Source organism: Desmodus rotundus, chromosome 6, assembly GCF_022682495.2.
Source record: "Desmodus rotundus isolate HL8 chromosome 6, HLdesRot8A.1, whole genome shotgun sequence".
NCBI lineage: Eukaryota > Metazoa > Chordata > Mammalia > Chiroptera > Phyllostomidae > Desmodus > Desmodus rotundus.
In genome coordinates this window covers 16,081,242-16,102,014 of record NC_071392.1, presented here as the reverse complement: position 1 = coordinate 16,102,014, position 20,773 = coordinate 16,081,242, and the positions used below count along the sequence as shown (strand labels likewise).

Below are 20,773 nucleotides of genomic sequence, written 5' to 3'. Positions count from 1 at the left end.
GCTAATTGATTACTTGGCTTATTGATAAATGAATTGGTTGGCAGAATTTTAGTTTCTAAGGCCTGTGAAGTGGGACCAGTTCATCCCGAATCCAGCAGCTTTGGTTGGTCTGTGCTACCACCATTGAGTAAGAGAACAGAGAGCTGGTGTGGTTGGGTTTGTTCCAGGGAGCTACTGGAGGAAGCAGAAAATAATTCAGAGCTTAAGAGCTAAGAGGGTTCTTGCTATTGACTTAATTACTCTCTCTCTTTTGCAACTAAGGCAACTGAGGTCCTGTGAGACAGCTTAGCTAATGTTACAAGCCGGGTGGTGGTCCCTAATTGGATCATAGCCAGGTCTCCTGCCCTTGCTCATGCTTTTTCACCCCATCACCTACCCTGCTAGCCGGTGAAAGGGTTTAGACTGGGTTTTGTAATGCAGGATATGTAATACAATGCCCTTGCCTTCCGAGGTCTTATTCAGCAGTGGGCTGTGTGGACAGAAAGTAAATTGCTGTGATTGTCTTATCTATGTGAGGGTTGGCTAAGAAGCACAGAAAGGAACGTAAGGATGTCCTGCCCAGGAAGTTACTTTAGATGTAGGTAATTAGGTCCCAAGGGACAGCTGAAACAGAGATGGCATTGGAGTGATGTCCATAAACGTTTTTTCTCTTCCTAAAAGGACATATTCATTATAAAGAATCCATGTAGATTAAGGTATTGGAACCCCTCGCTCCTACCAAAGTGTAAACTGTCTTAAACTCAGGTTGCTGAGGGGTTACTGCTGGTTTTCTTCCCTGGGCTGTGTGAAATGCTGGCAGCCTTTTGTAGAGGTTAATTTTCCGTCCAGCCTGGGTGGGAAACAAGAACATAGATCAGCCATCCACAGCTAAAACTTGAGGGATTCTTATCAGTAGGGATTTTAAACGTTAAATGAATGATTTTCTTATCACTGTACAAATTCATGGTGCAGAGTCCATATTGCTTGTAAAACTGCCATTAATGGGAGGAGGATAATGTCTACCATTACAAAAAAAAGTCCTTTCACCTAATACCGTGAATTCAATGGCCTTTGTTACATTCTCCACTGAGATCTCTACTAACTTTCTATGTAACCACAAAATGAAAGGCACACAATTTAAACCTACACAGTAGGTCCTCAATAACGTCATTTTGTTCAATGCCATTTTGTTATGTTGATGAGATGCCACAGGAACTTAATTAACTCTTGTTTTGATCAGCCCTCGGTGAAACTGGTTTTATCGTGGTATTTCGCTGGTAGTTGCAGGTCCTATATGTGATGTTGAGTGAGGACTTACTATAAATTTATTCAAGGGTAAATTGAGAGGCATCAGGAAGAAGTAACGTACAATAGAACTTGTAGGAACTGTAGGTTCTTGAGGTCCTTAAACAGGGCAATTCTGATTCATAACGAAGATGCAGTGTGGAGTGCAGGGAGCCCAGACAATGGTCCTGTGAGAGTTCGACAGTCCTACGTGAAGCTGTCTTTTTTCCTTCAATCCTTCTCTCCTTGCCCTTTGCTCTGTTCAAAAGTAGTTCACATGGCCTATTATCAGTTAGATTTTACGTCCTGTAACGCTGCGTAAGCCCCCGGAAGAGAAGTTTGCTAACGACAAAGAACTGCCAGTGGTGGACCCACTGCTGTCAGCTCCGTCTCATCTTTGCAATGACCGTGCACTGCCAGGTAAGGTGCCCATCTCTGTAAAATCTGTGGTCAGATAGATTTTCCCTCCTGGCTGTGTACTTCCGTACGTGAAAAACCAATTGTGTAGCAGGGGTGTCCAACCTATTGACGTCTCTGGGCCACACAGACAACTTTATGTATGTACATTATGTATGTAATGGGCCACACATTACATACATAAACACTGATGAAAACAAAACAACCTCATGATGTTTTAAGTAATTTTACGATTTTGTGTTGGGGTGCATTCATACCTTCCTGGGTCGTATGCAGCCCACAGGCTGCAGACTGGACACCCCTGAGAGTATTCGCTGACAGGAATGTTTATACAAATTCTGATGACACAGTTGTCATATTTACGAAGCTTAGCAAAAATGTAGTTATTGCTAGAATGCATGTATCCAGAAATTTTATTTATTTATATTTAATTACATTTTATTATAGTTGTCCTGATTATTACCCCTTTGACCCCCTCCACCCAGCACCCCCACTCCCTCAGGCAGTCCCCCCACCATCGTTCATGTTCATGGGTCATGCGTATAAGGTCTTTGGCTACTCCATTTCCTATAGTGCACTTCCATCCCCATGGCTATTCTGTAACTACCTGTTTGTACTTCCTAATCCCCTCACCAATTCACCCATTCTCCCCCACGCTCCTCCCATCCGGCAACCATCAAAACATTCTCTGTATCCACGATTCCATCTCAGTTCTTCTTGTGTGCTTAGTTTGTTTTTTAGATTCAGTTGTTGATAGGTATGTATTTTTTGCCATTTTATTATTCATAGTTTTGATCTTTTTCTTAAATAAGTCCCTTAACATTTCATATAATAATGGTTTGGTGATGATGAACTCTTTTAGTTTTTCCTTGTCTGGGAAGCTCTTTACCGGCCCTTTGATTCTAAATGATGTCTTTGCTGGGTAGCACAGTCTTGGCTGTAGGTCCCTGCTTTTCATGACTTTGAACATTTCTTGCTAGTCCCTTCTAACCTACAAAGTTTCTTTTGAGAAATCAGCTTATAGTCTTCTGGGAACATCTTTGTAGGTAACTCTCTGCTTTTCTCTTGCTGCTTTTAAGTTTCTCTTTATGTTTAGTCTTTGGCATTTTAATTATGATGTGTCTTGGTGTGTGCCTCTTTGGGGCCAACTTCTTTGGGACTCTCTGCACTTCCTGGATTTGTATGTCTATTTCCTTCACCAAGCTAGGGAAGTTTTCTTTCACTATTTTTTCAAATAGATTTCCAATTTCTTGCTCTTTCTCCTCTCCTACTGGCACCCCTATGAAGCAAATGTTGAATTGCTTAAAAGTTGTCCCACAGGCTGCTTACAATATCCTCTTTTTTTTTTTTTGCTTCTCTTCTTGTTCTGATTTGTTGTTTTTTGCTTCCTTATGTTCCAAATCATTGATTTGATTCTCAGCTTTATCCATTCTACTGTTGTTTCTGTATAAATTGTTCTTTATTTCTATTAGTGAGTCAACCATTTCTGACTGAATCTTTTTTTATGCTGCTGAAATTCTCATTAAGTTCCCTGAGCATCCTTATAACCAGTGTTTTTGATTTGGTATCTGATAGATTGCTTATTTCCATTTTGTTTAGCTCTTTTTTTTCTGGAGTTTTGATCTGTTCTTTCATTTGGGCCATGTTTCTTTGTCTCTTCATTTTGGCAGCCTCCGTGTGTTTGTTTCTGTGTATTAGGTAGAATTGCTTTGACTCCATGTCTTGGTAGTGTAGGTGGCCTAATGTAGTAGGTATCCTATAGGGTCTAGTGGCACAGCCTCCCCTATCACCCAAGCTGGGTACTTGAGGTGTGTCCTTCATGCGGGTTGAGTATATCCTCTTCTTGTAGTTGAGCCTTGGTTGCTGTTGGGAGGTCAGTGGGAGGGATTTTCCCAGGTTGGTCAGTTGTAAGGATTGGCATTGACCACTGCCCACCAACCTCCATCCTCTGTGGAGGATCAGCTGTGCAGGGGCAGGGTGGTGGTGCTCTGACACAATCTGTAGCTGTCCACTGGGTGCACTGGCCCTGGGCTTTCCTGGGTGGTGCAGGCCAAGGTCAGCCCCCACCTATGTTTCCCCTGGGCGCACCCCGCCTAGTCTATAAAGCAGTCTAAGATGGATACTACTTGTGCTTGACTTGGAGATTCCCAGGCAAAGCCAAGCTGTGCATCTAAGCTGTCTGCTGCTAGTGCTGGGCCTGGGTCTCAATGAGGCCAGCTGTTGCTTGTTTGATAGGATTTAGGAAGTTGTGAAGCATGAGCCAAAATCAGTCATTCATATGGAAAAACAGCTTGGGTGGCCTGTAAATTGGGTAGGGAAGAATCTCTGGAGATCTCCATGGCAGTGTTAGCCAGGCTGATGGAGTCTCAGATGTGGCACCAGATTGCCAGCTCTGTGAGGGTAAAGTTTAGAAAACAGACAGTGGCTTCTGCTCGCCTTGATGCCAGACACTTCAGTTTCTCCTTGTATAGCACTGGGCCTTTCAAGCTGCTACCCCGGTGCTGGAGCTGAGAGGGAGTGAGTCTGAATAGGTGAGTCTGTTGTGGGTTCTTTAAGAGGAACTGCTTGGGTCTCCAGAAGTTTCTTCCCCCAACCCAATTCCAGCTGGTTTTTGCAGCTGGAAGTTGTGGGGACTTATCTTCCTGGCACTGGAACCCCAGGCTGGTGGGCCTGTGGGGGCTGGGACTCCTCACTCCTGAGATATCCCCCCTGAATTTTTTATCCACCACATATGGGTGTGGGACCAGCCTGTTCTGTGTTTGCATCCCTCCTACCAGTCTGGATGGATGTGGTTCCTTTAATTCCATACTTGTCAGACTTCTATTCAACTCGTTTTTGACAGTTTTGAATGATGGTTCTATATTTTAGTTGTAATTTTGATGTGGTTGTAGGAAGAGGCGAGCCATGTCTGCCTGTGCCACCTCTTGACCAGAAGTCCCATCCAGAAATTTAGTTGTCTGTAGATTATTCTAATGTATACGTCACTGAAACCCAAGTGCCTGAATTTCTAAAACGTATGCTTTTAGTTTCACAGCATTGATGGCCCAATTCATTGCCATCTAAAAATAATTTATTGAAAAAAGTTTATAAAAATAAAATGATTTATTGAAACAAATGCTGTCCATAAAAAACTATTGAATATATTTTTGATCATTGTTTCCTTTTGGATTTACTAGGCAACAGCTTACCTTTCACCTGAAGACCTTTTGAAAGGAGAAATTGAAGACTCCCTGGAAAAGGTGCAGGTGGCCATTCACGTATTCAAGACGTTCAGAAGTTCTTTTTTCAACTACAGAAGAGGATTGGCAAACTATTTTATGGGAAACAAGGAGGCGAAACCCTGGGATTTCCAGCCTCATCTGGTGTTTTGTAGATTTGACAAATTTCTGGACCGTTTCATGAAAATAGAGGTATTCATTTATTGACTTGTAATTTATTCATGTTGTGGGTTCAGAAATCCTGTAGCTTTTTCCATGATTTGAGGGCAGTTTATTTGGTGGAAGGTGGGAGGTCTCCTTTCTTGGTGATCTCATGAGAAGCTCACAAGGTCAGGGCTATTAAGAGAGCTTTAAAACTTCAGCTTGACTTCTTTTTAAAAAAATTCATTTTTGATCGTTTTACTATGCCGGGAATAAATGAATTTTTTCCTGTACCAGTGACCCTTGACTTACAACTTACTGAGCTCCTGGAAGACAGTTATAAATCAGGAAGCTGTGAACTATTCCTCCTTTTTTCTTTATACATTTAATGTTTGACACAGGGATTCCATGCTTTAAAACCATTTGATACTCTAAAATATCACACTGTCTTTTAGTGTATATACTAAATGTATATACTATGCTATTAAAATATTAAACTAAAAAGAATATGAAAATATGTACTTTAAGTGTTTTAAATAACTAAAAACCAAAATTAAATGAATGCATGCTTTTGTACACACGTTCGCTCTCCCATAGAATGGAGCCAACTGGCTGAGGTGGTTTTTTTAGTTTGAGCTAGTGGCACTACCTTGATTTTCTTTATAAAGCTCTTTCTAGCAAGTTTGGGTTTGCTTGTTGATATAAGATTTGTTGAATTTTATTGAAAACTAGAGCTTGGAGTTTTGAAAATTCTCATTTTCACTTAATCAGCCTGAATGCCTCTTAAACTGTGAACACTAAATGCCTAACCACAAGCAACGTGAGTCACCCTTTCATAATACCCTTGTACGCTGACAAAGAGGCAGCCAATTCACCGCAAAGTGTGGGCGGCTGAAAGTATGAGTTTTGTGTATTACTGGGGATCTGACTTGTGATTAGAAGGATATAAAATTAGAGGGTCACCTGCTTAGCGATGGTAAGTTGGGATTGCCAGTACTGCTGGACAGTTTTCAATAAATATGAAAATGGGAGTGTGACTTTAAAAATCAGCTAAACCATTCATATTTGTCTGTGTCACGCCAGTGTCCACTGACACACAGCGTTTCAATTTTTGAAAATGTTATTTCTTTGCGACTTTAAAATGTTTTTTTCCTGCTCAAGATGGTGGACAAATCTTTACTGTTCTGTGTTTTTTTTCCAAAGGACATATTTGTTACCATAATGGAATTTGAAAAGCTGGAGAGACTTGAATTTGGTGGTACCAAGGGAGCCATTCTGAACGGGCAAATCCACGAGATGACAGAAGAATTTATGGAACTCTGTAAAATTTTCCAGCAGAGCACTTATGACCCATCTGATTACAATAACATGGTAATACTGTCCTTGGCATTTTTATTCCATAGACTCCTTTAATTTCAAAGGTGGAAAAGACGACAGGTCCCGGCGATAACAGGTACCGTCCAGTCCAGCCTGTCTGGGATGAAGGAGGTTGAACGACTTGCTGGAAGGCTCCCTAGTGATAGACCAGGGACCAGAAGGGTAGCCCTTTGTAGAGTATGTTCAGTTCAGAGCTGTTTCTAACATAAGAGTAGACCGCAGTCTGGGTTTGTTTCCTGACTGTACATATTAGAGGGCCTTCCGCATTAACTCACCTCGATCTGATCATCTGATGGCCGTGTGACCTGTGTGTCTGTCTCACCTTGTTCTTGAATCACTGGGTAACTTTCCGGTCTACTGGACCATTTAGTTTCACTACTTATCTCATTAACACGGATGTCGCGTTTCATAGTTTTCACTGTTAGGCTTCAGAGCTATTTATAACTTCATACTTTCAGCTTCAGGAAACAGAAGGAAGCTTTCAGATGTAAGCTGCTTCTATTTTCTGTCCCCTCCCCTGCCCCCGCACCCCAGCATGTTAGTGGCCAGGGAGTGACCTGGGAGACCTAGGATTGAAATAGCTTTGCTTTAGTGGTTTGCCAAGAACAGTGAAGCTTGGTTTAAAAAAAAAAGATTCATCCTTATTGCTTGTTAAGGAATGTGAATTTATTCATTATCATTTAAATATGCCCAAATAATTGATTCTTGCTTGAAATGTGCAGGTACAGTATTTTAGCTTTGTAAGGACTTGGTCAGCAGACTTAATCCCTGTAACTGTAGTCAGCTTTTGGGAAGTGGAGTTAATGGTAAGAGGATACTGCTGTGTGTGTCCCAGCTAATTTGTGGGCAAAGGAGGAGGAACCGAGAATCACGGTGACGAGAACCTGGGCACATCCGCAGAGCCTGGGAGCACGCCTGGACTTGGCGGCAGTTCAGGGAATGTGATGGAATGGGACTCCCAGGGGGGCCATGGCTTAGCTGTCCTGAGCAACGGAGCAGAGGTGTGTGAGACCGGGTGCACACAGGATCCTTCAATGCACTCGACTAGTCTTTTGGAGAGTCTTGATTTTCTCACGATTCCAGAACCTGACAGGTTTTCAGAGTGATGGTGTTAGAGAACATGGCCAGATTCAGCTGCTGTCACCAGCTTGGCAACATCAAAGCTCCTGAACTTGTCCTCGTGTCTGCCCAAAGCCCGCACCGTCGCAGACGTGTAGGAATAGAAAACTCATTTGCTCTTGACATATACACATGTCCATATACATGTCAAGAGCAAATATGACATACATGTACATATATATTTGTATCTATCTATATCTGTATGTCTTTACTGGTGTGGCAAAAGCTCTGCCCCTGTAGTCTATTTGCAGAGCATGGGTTTTCTCAGGTATATCCACGAAATGTTCTTGGGCCTCTCAGTTTTTAGGTATTTTCTTTGACTTCTTTCTGCAGGACTGTTTGAGAGCTGGACAGTTATGGGCAGAGACTTGCTTTCTTACTTATTTTTGTAAATAAAAATATATTTGATATATAACGTTATACACATTTAAGGTGTGCAACATGTTAACTTGGTACATTTTTATATTGTAATATGATTTCTATTGTAGCAATAATTAGCACCCCTCTCATGTTAAATAATTGTCCTTTTGTTTTAATAGCTGGACTCATTAAGTTCTAGTCACTTAGAAAATATGATTTTAGTGAACATAACAACATTGTTCTATAATATCAAACTTACTAAGAGACTTACTTTCTTAATCATTGAATTTTAACAGCTTGTCAGGTGACTTTAGGCTCAGAAGCTTTGCTGACATTCTGAGGTATTACCTAATTAAATAAAAGTCCCCATGTAACTAAGCAAGGACGGTGGCTATTATTCTTAGGGATAACCCCTTGGCTCCACTTACTCTCTGTTAATCAGAAGCCATTAATACAATACTTACTGAGCAGGTGCTGAGTGCCAGACATGGGCCAAACCTTCACACGCGTTCCTGTGTGATTCTCACTGTTACCCTGAGAACGACCACTCAGGTGGGTAGACGAGGTTAAGCAAATTACTGGACATTACAGTTACCAGGGAGTGAAACAGATTTCATTCCAGAACTTTTAACCCTAAGCCCAGATCTTTTCGCTGTGCCACTCAACTCTTCAGTAGTTATCTCACTTGCTGCATTGTCACTGAAATGATGGGAATAAGATTACCTGGGGCAATTGGAGGAACTCACCCGAGGCCCTTCATCCTCAGGTGGAGTGGCTCAAGGCACTGGGTCTCTTTTCCTTTATCCTGTTAGTTTTTAGTAGGAAGGTTGATCCACGGACCTAGCCTGCTATTATACCAGAATCTAAAATATACTTTAAAAATCATTATTTAGTTAATCTACGGTAGGTTGTATTCCACTTCCTACAATTAGTTAGTTCTCTGTTCTCTTCTAGTCTCTTAAACAATTCTTTTGCTTTTATTATATGTAGCATTTTCTAATTTTAACTATATAAATTTCTTAGGATTTTTCATGCCTAGCCTGCTTATTTTGCAAGATAAAATCAATTATTTAAAAACATTACTTATTCTTTTGGAAATGTAACATACAAAATTTAGTGTCCTCTTTTCACCCCACTGCCTCTTCCCTTAGTCTTCCCATTTCCCTCTGCAAAGGCATCTAACCTTACGAGTTTGTTGTGTGATGTTCCAGAGATGTCTGGTGCATATACCAGCATATGCATGTGTACATATGTTTGCATTTTTTTCCACAAAAGAATCCTCTGCACATCATTTATGCCTTGCTTTGGTCACTTAATATATTTTGTCAGTCATTCTGTATCACTATAATAGCATTGCCTGCTTCTTTTTTAAACAGCTGCATATTATTTCATTGCATTTGTATACCATTTATTTTTCAATGTCACTTAAAATTGTGTAGATATTGTTGTTTAAAATTTACTGAGAAGCTCTGGCTGCTATGGCTCGGTTGCTTAGAGCATTGTCCCATAACCTGAAGCTTGTGGGTTTGATTCCCGGTCAGGGCACACACCTAGGCTGTGGGTTCATCCCTGGTCCAGGCACATGCAACCCCTGGTCCCGACATGTGTGATTCCTGGACTGGGTGCACCCACCCTCACCCCCACCCATATAGACTGAATGGAGAGCCTAGACTCACACTCGGGCTGTGCAACTTGCCCCAGCACCCCCTGTGTCTGAGATGGCCAAGGAGGCAGCCTTGATTTTCACCACTGCTGGTCAATAATGAGGTCCATGGAGAGCGCGTGGGAATCCTGGGTTTCTTCCCTCACCCAGCAGCACCCACTAGAATAGTGTCAGAAGAAGCCTGGTAGAGAGTCAGAACTTTTGCTGTGGCCAAGTGGCAACCAGGTCACCTGCACTGTGACACATTTCTAGACCACATGGGGAACTGGAGCACCCAGCCGTAACAAGGTGCTTCCCACCCTTAGGTGTTAACAGCTGAGGAGTAGAGAACCAGGACTCCTATCTCCACCTGACAGTAATGAGGCTAGAGCAGAATTAAAGAAAGCCAGCAAAAACGGAAGGTTTAAATAAGATCCCAAGTCTCGTAACAAGGTGAAAATGTCCAGACCCAGTAGAAAAGCACTTGTTATACCAAGAACCAGGAAGATCTCAACTGAATGAAAGGAGACAACTGGTAGATGTCAACAATGAGATGACATACATTAGAATTTTTTTTAAATAAATGTGATTTTTAGAAAAGATTTTATTTCTAGAGAGAGGGGAAAGGAGGGAGAAAAGGAGAGAAAAGAAACATCAACCAGTTGCCTCTCACACGCTCTCAACCAGGGACCTGGCCTGCAACCCAGGCATGTGCCCTGACTGGGAATCGAACCACTGACCTTTGGGTTTGCAGGTCGGTGCCCAACCCATTGAGCTCCCTCACTCCCTCAGCCCCTGTCTGGACATCATTAGGGTCTGTTCTTTCTTTTTTTTTTTAATCCTCACCCAAGGATATGTTTATTGATTTGGGAGAGGAAGGAAGGGAGAGACAGAGAAAGAAACATCGATGGGAGAGAGAAGCATTGATCAGTTGCCTCCCATACGTTCATCCTGGTGTACGGGACCATGCTCCAACCAACTGAGCCGCCAGGGCAGGGTCTGTTCTTCATGCAGCAGTTTGAGTGAGCACCTTTTAGGAGCCAAGTCCAATCATAGCCTTTCTCTAGCTAAAACTTTTTATTAATTTCCCATATTACTAATAAAGGGTAATTTTGCGGTTCAGAATATAGAAAAAACTTCATAACGATTCATGAGTAATATCAGCATATCATTTATTCATTAATAAATATTTATTGCAAAACAGCTACGTGCTGGGAACCTCTTCAAATATCGGTAATTGTGAAAAAAACAAACCTGGCCGTTAGACGCACAGAGCTCAAAATCCAGGGGAGAGAATCCGGGGAGGCAGTTGTACGGAGTGCTCTGAGAGCGTTTGTGAAGGGCCTCCTCCCAGAGCAGGTGAAAAGGAGACAGAGAAAATAACAAAGGCAGGTGGAACTGAAAAGTAGATAGAAATGAAATGGGTGAGGAGTGAGGAGAGACGGGGGTTAGCAGGGAGGTGTGTTACACAGTGAGAGGGAATGTGGTTCGATCCCAGAGTGTGGAGGTGGGAGAGAAGCTAGAGTAGTTAGTTGGGAGTGTAAACAGGGTCCAGACGACAAGGGAAGGGCCTGTGGGTTACGTAAGCCCTGGAGACTTTGTCTTAAGAAACTAAGGGTTCCGAATTATGACGATGAGTTGTGGACTGACCGAAAGTGTGACACAATCAGGGTTCTGTTTCAGGAAGCCGGTGTAGACCACACTTTGGAGACTGATTCAGAGAGACAAGACTAGAGGCCAAGAAAGTGGTTAGCAGAAGTCCAGAGGAGCGGTAATTGTGAGGGGGACCAGGGCGGTGCCCGGAGATGGGGAATAGTGGATGCACGCAAGGGGTCGTTAGGAGAATGACTGACTGCACTTGGCCAGGAGAGAAAGGAGTCGCAAAGACCGCCGGAATCTCTGTTGGGTGTATAAAGAAGAGCTCTCTATAGAGAAGTGGGTGAGTTTAGGTATGTACAACAGGACTTTGAATTACCTGTGGGAGGGGAGGTAATTACTCCCTAGGGGAGGGCTGCCATTGGCTGTTCCAAATTTGGGTTGAGAGAGGAAGGGAGAGAAAAGAGTTTGGGGGAGAGATGCAGGGTGGAGATGCATGGACCGTTTTTTCCCTTCCTGAGATATTACTTATTTACTAAGTGTTCAAACAATGTTTGAGGATCTTAATTGTATGCCCCTTGCTGCCACACGGAGAAGAGGGATAAGTTAGGCTTGTTACTACTTGTGGGGAAGTTGTGTTTCCTTTTCAAAGTCAGTGATCCTTGAAGGAAGAGACTGTTTGGCTGTGGTTCAGGAGAACTGGAGACTTCCTCGATGCTAAATAAAACATTGCGGTGTATGACGCACGGTGCTCGAGAGCTCTGCTGATTCACATGCAGATTCCTGCACAGGAGCATCGTGGTTGGGGTGTGGGCTCCAGAACCAGGTGGCCAGGCTTTGAATTCTGGTCTTGCCTTCTGCCAGTGGCGTGATTGTGAGCAAATTATTTAACTGCTCTGAGTTTGTTTTGTTGCCTATAAGATGGGAAAAAAAATATTACCTGCATCCTATGTTGTGAGAATTAAGAGTGTAAAGCATTTAGAACAGAACACTGCGTGTTAGCTGTCACTGTCATTATTTCTGTTGTTATTATGAATAGATGGAGGGGCCATGTATGGAGGCAGCAAAGGACTTTCTCACGTTCCATGTGTATTAGGGGCAGTTTGACTGGAAAGCCCAGAGTGTTCCTGAGTGTCTGGGGCTGCGTCACTGCGGGCTGTGACTTGCCGTGCTGTGCAGACGAGCCCTATTTCATGCTTTCTAGTGATAAGAGTGGGTGGCTATGTATCAGGAGGAAACGGGTGGGGGGGCTGTTAACTGCATGGAAGGTAATAAGACACTGGGAAAATGTAATAGCATTTTGTTTCATCTTTATCACTAACAACTCTTCTTTATAGACCTGTGATTTTAGTTCTTACCTGAGGATGTAGTGTTTCCTGGTAGGTGTTCTGCTGCATGAAACACAAAACAAAAAAACTTCCTATTTAAACATAGAGATGCACTCAAGTGAGAATGAGAAGGGGTTCTTTGTTCTTTTCTGAAAAGCTTCGCCTTTTCATTTATAATCCAAATGGGCGATGGAGGATGCGATGGAGGGTCAGGGTACTGAGGTTGGGTCGGAATCAGTGAGAAGAATTGTGGAAAAATGGGCCGACGGTGCTAAGTGTTCAGACCTCCTGTGAGGCTGCCGCCTGGAGAGTTGGCCAGGTGTAGCTCTTTCTCCATCTGCCCTGGATTCCTGCTGTGAAAAAGAAAGCCATTCAGAAAGCAGGGCAGGCGGGAGGGAGGTGTGTTAGGCTTGTGCGATTGCTCTTTTCACCGTTGTGCTCTTTCCTGGAAACTAATATTTTACTTTGAATTTTGCAGGAATTTGAAAGTGATTATGTTCTGTTTAAGTCCAAAGCTTTGGATTTTGACAGAAGGCTTGGGACAATTCTTTGCGAAGGTTTTTTTAACTGCAATGGTTTGGAAGCTGCATTTAAGGTTAGTTCTGAAGAAGCGGTCGTAATAATAATTTACTAATGAATAATTTAGACTGTTAGATGAAAGGACTGAATACATTTCTTTCTGATTCAGGTAAGCTATTAACTGGTCACAGTCTCTTTGGATTCAGGTCGCTGAACTGCAAACTTTGAATTATGCACTAACCAACAATGAAGTTTACTTTGGACGAGGTCAGGACAGCTTACCACTGGTCTTTTCCTGCATTCACAGTGTTTTAGGTCCTGCTGCCTTTAGAGCAACTTTGGCATGGCCTCTGAAGTATTGATTCAAAGTGAAAAGTGAAAAATACCTGTTACTTCAAGAATTTCTTTTCATTTTTTCTTTTTTTACCATTGCTTACAGGTGTTGCATTCACCTGCCTACTTTGTTACTCCAACAGGAACAAATAGCAACATATTTACTGTCTTCCCTCAGGTGTAAGAGACCATTGATTACCAGACATGCCATTATTTTGTATATCAATAAAGCAAAATGCCAAAAAATTATGCCATTGATTATATAACATAGTCCAACTTCAGAGATACTAAAACATGAAACAATGCCACCATAAAATTGATGAAATATGGTATGTGTGTATTATGGGTCGCATAAAAGAAAAGCCCTCCCAAAGGGAAAGTTACAATGGAGGGAACAGGGACAGCCTGTGAAACTTGCTTGTCAAAGAAGAGAATTGCAAGTCAGCTATCACAAGAGATGCTTCAATACCAGGAGAAACATAGCTAGAGATTCATGGGCACAGTCCATTAACAATGGCAGCACAAACCAATAGAACATACGGACAGTACATAAGATTTGTTTGATTTTGACCTTCAAGTTCAGATGAATTGGTGCTCTAGTGTCTACTGGCCCCACTCAGGCATTTTAACACAGAATTCAAGAGGATCAAATACTACTTTGTTTTTTAAGAGCTCAGGGATGAAACTGAGATGCTGCTGGCCAAAATATATAGACTATTTTTAAAATATAAAACTCCCTGTAATCCCATCTCTCAGAAAAACTGTTACATTTAATCCTGCCACACTTTTTCTTGGACTAGGTATGCATACATATTTCTTATTGACAAAAATGGTATCATATTCTGATCCCGCTTAGAAACCCTTTCCACTTAGCAATGAATCATCAAGGTTTTCTTCCTTTCATAACAGAATTCAGCAATATTTTGTATTAATGACTACACAGTAGTCTATTCCAGGTTCTGTTACTGGAGCTACTTGTCTGTGTCTTTGTAATAACTGAAAGAAAGAATGTACAGCTAAGTCTTAGTTACAAAGGCTCCCACCTTTTCTAATCCAAGCCTTTCTTCCTCCCCTCCACACAACCAGGAATACGGATTCTATTCTAGTACATGCCAGCTGTTTTTCTCCCAATAATTTTATCTTACCGCCTTGTACTTTTCCTTACCTTTCCACATATTTGTGCCCCGTCTACTGACAGGTGTAGGATGAGCTCCTGCCCTCTGCGCTCTGCAGGGCGGGACAACGTCATACAGATCTTGTTGTATGTGGGTCACCTGCAGCGCCTTATGTACAGCAGACACTGAGCACCTGCTTGAAGCGAGGTGGACTGACGGGTCGTCAGAGTGTTGAAATGCACCCCGATGGGGGCAACTGCAGGGAGTGGAGAAGAACAGAATGATAGCATTGTGTACTTGGGGAGAAGAGGAATCCTACCGCAGCTGTGGGGATGATGAACTCTGACCGTGAAATGTCACAGGGAGTAAATATTTGCAGACCATTCTCTGAGGACCACGACTCACTGACTCTCTTGGCGAAGATGTGGCCACAGGGGCCCTGGACCCCAACACTAGTCTACTGTAGCACGAAACTGAGTTCAAAGACGATAGTGTTGGCACTCATAAGAAAACCAAACAAAATACTAACATATGTTTCTGTAAAATTTACAATTTGTGTACATGGAGGTGGACTGTAGTGTGTAAGAAAATAAAGATTTCTAGAAAAGTGTTCAGACAATGTAATTGAAACTTATAAAATTAAGTGTATATGGTTGAGGCAGCAATAGATTTAAACAGATCTTTGAAAGAGGCCAACCTTGGAAAATATAAATAGGTACTACTTGAACATGAAGATGGCATTATGAAAGCCATATCACATAATGAAACTAAGAAGTAGAAGGAAATTAACGTAAACCTCACAGGACTCAAATGGGATATGTAGGGACAGAAGCATAGAGTCGGGAGCCTGACTTTAATCTCCCGAGGCTGATATGAAGAAAACACCTATACTCTTCATGAAATCGCTCTTAGTTCCTCTATAGCAAGAAAGCAAGAGGTTCTGATGACCATTATTCTTATCCTGGAGGGTAACTACTATGTATCTGTGATGTTGAAAAATTATGGTAATGTCTACTTCCTAAAAGGTTGACTCATTATTATTTTTTTTTTAACTGCTACTCTCCAGCTTTAAACCTTCCAAAGAAAATTCTCTGTCTCTCCTCTTTTATACTTGAAGTTCCACTAAGCGTATCAGGTAGGCAGGAGGAGGTGTAGCTAGGAAGCTTCTGGTATTGTTTCAGTTGTAATCCATATAAGTGTTTGAAGGAGAATGTTTCCCTGTGAAACGGTGTTTCCTTTTAAACTTAAACGTGAAGTCCCAACTCAACAACACAGTGGTTGTGAGGAGCAAGTTAATAATTTGCATTTTGCTAGGTAGCAGCTAACCAAGCAGATTTTAAAATATTTAGTGGTTTCTACAGTGGTTATAATTAGTATTAACAACAATAAAGTAATAACAAAAAAGCCAAAATGTGTTTGTCTAAATCGGTTTCTCAGATAAGGTTAGATTTATATTTCAGTCTATATAATTTTTCACTGTGTTAACTTTTTTTTCCCCAGTGAATGTAGTTTATGGAAATGTTTACAAAATGTTAAATGTGTACAATGAAGCTGTCTTTTAAAGAAAACGAATTTTAGGGAACACCTGTTATTCTCCTAAGAGGAAAAATAGCTCTTTTGCCATATCACTAACAAAGCACAAACCTTGGTTTTAGTTTTCTGCCACATTGATTGTATTTAGTTATTTTGAGAAGATAGCATGTTTTGTTTCAAAGAAAACATCTATATAACAGGCCTAATAAGTAACATTTTATGAAGCCTACACAGAGTAAGCAAATAACAAAACAACAATTTTGTGTCGCCTGGGCTGCTGAGAGGCGGTATGGGGAGGTGCAGGTCCCAGGGGCAGACGGCCCAGGGTCCAGTGCCAGCTCCACCAGGGGCCTTGTGAATTCGGACAAGTTACTCCCTCCAGTCGGGACACACATTAAAGGCACTGTCTGTCCAGAGAGTGGCTGTCCTTGGAGCCTCTCCGCTGGGGGTGGCTGGGTGGCACGGAGCAGGGGCTGTCCCGGGAGGATACTCACTGCAGCTGATGCATCCGGTATAATTATTAATGCCGTGACCTAGAGGTCCTTGATATGGATATTCCATATCTAGAGAATACACACACAGGAGGGAAGAACAGATAAAAGAGCTCATAAATCTTGTTCTTATATCCACAAACAACCTCTAAAACATTTTCTGGTGCCCAACAGGAAGAAGTGATATCTGTGGGCAGGGATTACTGGCAGACCGGTTCATTCCTGACGCCTCTCATCTTCTGCTAAGAAAGGGAAATCACTTTACCTTTAGAATTAGTTTTATTGGAAAAATACGTCTCCGATTCAGAGCTATTGCAGGGTGCCTGTGGGGTTCTACATTTTTGCTCTAGCTTTAGTTATATAAGAGGTTTAATGGGAGAAATAGTGAGCTGAGTATTTGTATTAAAACCCCATGGTTCTTAACCTTTCTTTAACTTTGATTTTTATAGCTTTTGACCATATTTGGGAATTTTCTGGAGAAACCAGTTGTCATGGAAATTTTCAGCCCACATTACAGCACACTGGTGCACATGCTTAATGACGAGTTGGATATGTGTAAGCAGTTGTATAATGAACACATGACACAGGTAAGCGGAGGGTGAAGTTGAGCACATCCACAGCATCATTTTGGTGCATAAGGGCCATGGGCTGGAACTTTATTCAGTGGTATCGAAAGATCAGATATAGGCACTACGACTTCATACTTTTATTTAATTGGTTTTCTTATGGAGATGAAGATCCTGCTTCAGGACCATTACCTTTCTACTAATTGAGTTACTTAACACATATGTTTTATATATTCTTCCTGTAAAAGTACCGAAGTGAACAATTGTTGACAAGGTTGGAATGCACTCTGATTGGATGTTCCATTTCTTCCTTGTCACCAAAATAACAATTTGCAGATTGAATGTGGAAATGTAATTCTTAACAAGAATATGCCGTTCACCTCAGGAAATATCAAGTGGGCAAAGGAGGTCCTGGACCGACTTCAGACGTTTTGGTCAAACTTCACCTCTCTCCAGTATCTGTGAGTGGGCAGGCTTATTTCATGGTAAAATTATCCTAGCGATGCAGGTGGTTTTGAGAGAGGGCAGGAGCTGGCCATCTTAGTGATTTTTTAAAAAGGACTTCAATTCTTTCACTCTTGTCATTGGCTGGGCTCACTGAGAAGGATTCATCCCCATGGTTCTGGAATATGTTTAATGGGATTCACACCTAATGTGTTTCCCTGTCTTCAGCTCCTTCTCCTTTTTTCTTTTCACTCACAATATGTTTGTATTTTTTTGTTATTGTTTTTCCTTCCTTCAGTAGCTGCTGTTCCTCTTATTTCGCAGATGTCTGTAGCTTTCTCTTTTCTTTGTAGGAGTTGGAAACTTGTTGCTATTGGCATTTAGCAAAATCTCCAGAGTTTCATTCATTTCATAACTATAGCTTTTAAGGCAAAAACAATCATAGCATTATTTGGCTTTCATTGTTTCTCTTCCTGATTTCTATAGTGTATTTCATTACATTTTGTATTGCATATTATTGTAAAATAGTTAAGCTGGAATCTAACATATAGAAAAATGGAAAAACCGTGTTCCTGCAGATTCTTGGAAAGCCCTGACGATGCCTTGGTTCATCAGAAGTATGTTGAAATGACAACTCTGCTGGACCAGTTCGAAGAGCATATCTATAACCAATGGAAAAGCAACGTGGATGAAATCTGTGAATTTAATTTGAACCAGCCCTTGGTTAAATTCAGTGCTATAAGTGGTCTTCTCAGTGTCAACTTTGACCCAAAGGTAGGGGTTTGATATTTTAAAGATGTTTAATAGATGTAATTTTTATTACAAGTATATTCCTGAGACTTCCAGTCATTTATATTTTATTTGGGGACAATGTCAGTGCTATGAGGAATATAATGGAAAACAGCTTCTAACAGGTCTTGGTTTTAGAGATTTGTTTCCCAAATTCTACACTTACTACTCTTTATTTTGCCTCATAATTATTTCTTTACCACTTTCTCCTTCACTTGATAATGAGCTAGTTGAGAGTAGGGTACATTTCATTTTATCTTTATATTTCTAACAGTGTTTGGCACAGGGTAATACTTAATACATGTTAGCTCAGTCGAATGGAATCATTAGTCTTTTATCATGTGATCTGGCTTGAATTATATTTATAGCACATATACCAGTATCTTTAGTTTAATTGACATTGGACCATGTAAGTTAAGAGTTGGGGAATCCATATATTACGTGGAACAGAGGCCTTTGTCGTGCTATGGTGGGCAACGGTAAGTTTTAATCATCATTACACCCTTCAAAGGGACAATAAACCTGAATATGTTGGTTAAATTGATGGTAATTTTTATAAAACAATTTCATAAAACAACATATAAATGCCAAAAAATAATATTGAAAGTTAAATAATATCCAAAAAACACCCTTATTGAACAGATCTTCTGTTATCCCAGGATAAACCACATAACACAGAGACATTTCATATTTTCTCACAATTCCATTACATGTTATATAATAACTAAGGTACAAGTACTTTGATGTAATAACAATGATATATATTTTATATGCATATGTTTATATATAGTGACTTTATGTGCATATATATGGTAAATACAATATATATATTTTAAACAACCCATCACCCAGTCTATAGGGACATGGGGATTACAGGGATAATGATTCTACCTGAAGAGATTATAAACATAAAAATATAGATTATAAACACAAAATATATTGTACTAGCTAACCTAGGGAGTGACAAGCTAAGGAAGTCAACTGGTTTACCTTTCTAAGCATGTCGTGTGGCCTTTTCCTCAGAACCTGTGACTTTTGAGTGTAGTTGGTTCTGCCACGTGGCACACGCGTTCCTGAGCATCGCTGGATTCTGAAAGACTGCACAGTTAGGAATACAGGACCGACGGAGGGCACGGGGTTAGGGAGCAGTACTCAAAAACCTTGTCAGTGATACATTACCAAAATAGTCATCTAGGGAAAACAGTAGCGTAGTTTTATACATTTTAAATGGTTAAGTAATACATATATAGTACAATAAATAGGACACTTTGCCTTGACAAAGACCTGAAGTTTGCTTATGGAAGTGGGTGTTGGAAGAATTACAACTTGTACGTTATCGTGAAGGGGAAAGGAGGTCATCTGAAACCAGGCAGGAAGCGGTGCCGACAGAACGGATGGGCCTGTGAACTGAGGTACCCGGCGGACGTTCGAGGGGTGTCCATACGAGCATTTTGTGTATTCCTAAGCCTTTTGGTTCCTCGGTTCTGCTGGGTGCAGTTTTTAGCATTTACAAAGTGTTTCTTGCTGAGGGAAGTGTGGATAAGCAAGGATAGAATTTGTGGGAAGCTCAGATTGCTCCCTAGTATATCACTCACGTTAGAACAAATTTGTAGTTTTGAAGCAAGCGTTCTAACAGAACTAAAGGACCTGGGAGAAGACCGGGGTCTGTTTATGAGCCTTCTATCTTAGATCTTGGTGTGCGTATGTCACTGTCTTCAGCTTTACCTTGGCAATTTGAAAATATAGTGATGATTGGATCAAAAGTTAAGCGTTTTGATTGCCACTTGTGTTAACATAGAATGACATGAAATGATCATTGATTTTCTTTCAATAGCTAGTGGCTGTCTTGAGGGAAGTGAAATACCTCTTGATGTTGAAGAAGTCCGACGTGCCAGATTCAGCCTCAGCCGTCTTCAAAAACAGGAACACCATTTTGAAGGTTTGTGTTTCATACATATTAGGGCACATTTTGAACAGAAGTGTTTTGAATTTTAATTACGGACACAGAGACTGGTGAAACTTTTGTGCATCAAGGGAGACAGAGTAGCTTTAACACATTTGGGGTTCTCTTTGCTCAGTACATTGGAAATCTTGAGCTGCTTGTGCAAGGATACAATAAGCTGAAACAGACTCTGCTGGAAGTTGAATGCCCTCTGATTGAAGACGAGCTGCGGGCTGTGGAGGAGCAACTACAGGTGGCTGCGACTTCGCTCACGTGGCAGGATGACTGCTGGGGATACACGGAGAGGGTGAGAGCAGCCACCTGGGAGCTGGAGCGCAGGGTCGAGCGCGCGCAGCACAACGTCAAAGTCATCCAGCAGACCATGAGGGCCTGGGCCGAGTGCACGCTCCTGCCCCGGAGAGAGCACCGGAGGGAGACCGCCTTCACTTTGGAGGACAAGGGTGATTTGTTTACCAAGAAATACAAGCTCATCCAAGAGGACGGCTGCAAGATACACGAGTTGGTGGAGGTAGTTGCTTTTATGGTTACAATATTTATAGGTGATCCTTTCATTATCTGA

At 41.5% G+C, this 20,773-nt stretch overlaps 1 protein-coding gene across 2 annotated transcripts in view; it reads left to right on the top strand.

Annotated features, from left to right (window-relative positions):
• Positions 1–20,773, top strand: part of DNAH11 (dynein axonemal heavy chain 11) — a 249,553-nt gene that overhangs the window by 18,088 nt on the left and 210,692 nt on the right. For both annotated transcript variants that reach the window (XM_045197324.3, XM_053927361.2), the window contains exons 7-14: positions 4,857–5,090; positions 6,243–6,410; positions 12,940–13,056; positions 16,902–17,039; positions 17,355–17,479; positions 18,041–18,236; positions 20,086–20,190; positions 20,330–20,722. In XM_045197324.3, coding sequence (XP_045053259.2) covers positions 4,857–5,090; positions 6,243–6,410; positions 12,940–13,056; positions 16,902–17,039; positions 17,355–17,479; positions 18,041–18,236; positions 20,086–20,190; positions 20,330–20,722 — 1,476 coding nt within the window. The remainder of the gene's footprint in view (positions 1–4,856; positions 5,091–6,242; positions 6,411–12,939; positions 13,057–16,901; positions 17,040–17,354; positions 17,480–18,040; positions 18,237–20,085; positions 20,191–20,329; positions 20,723–20,773) is intronic.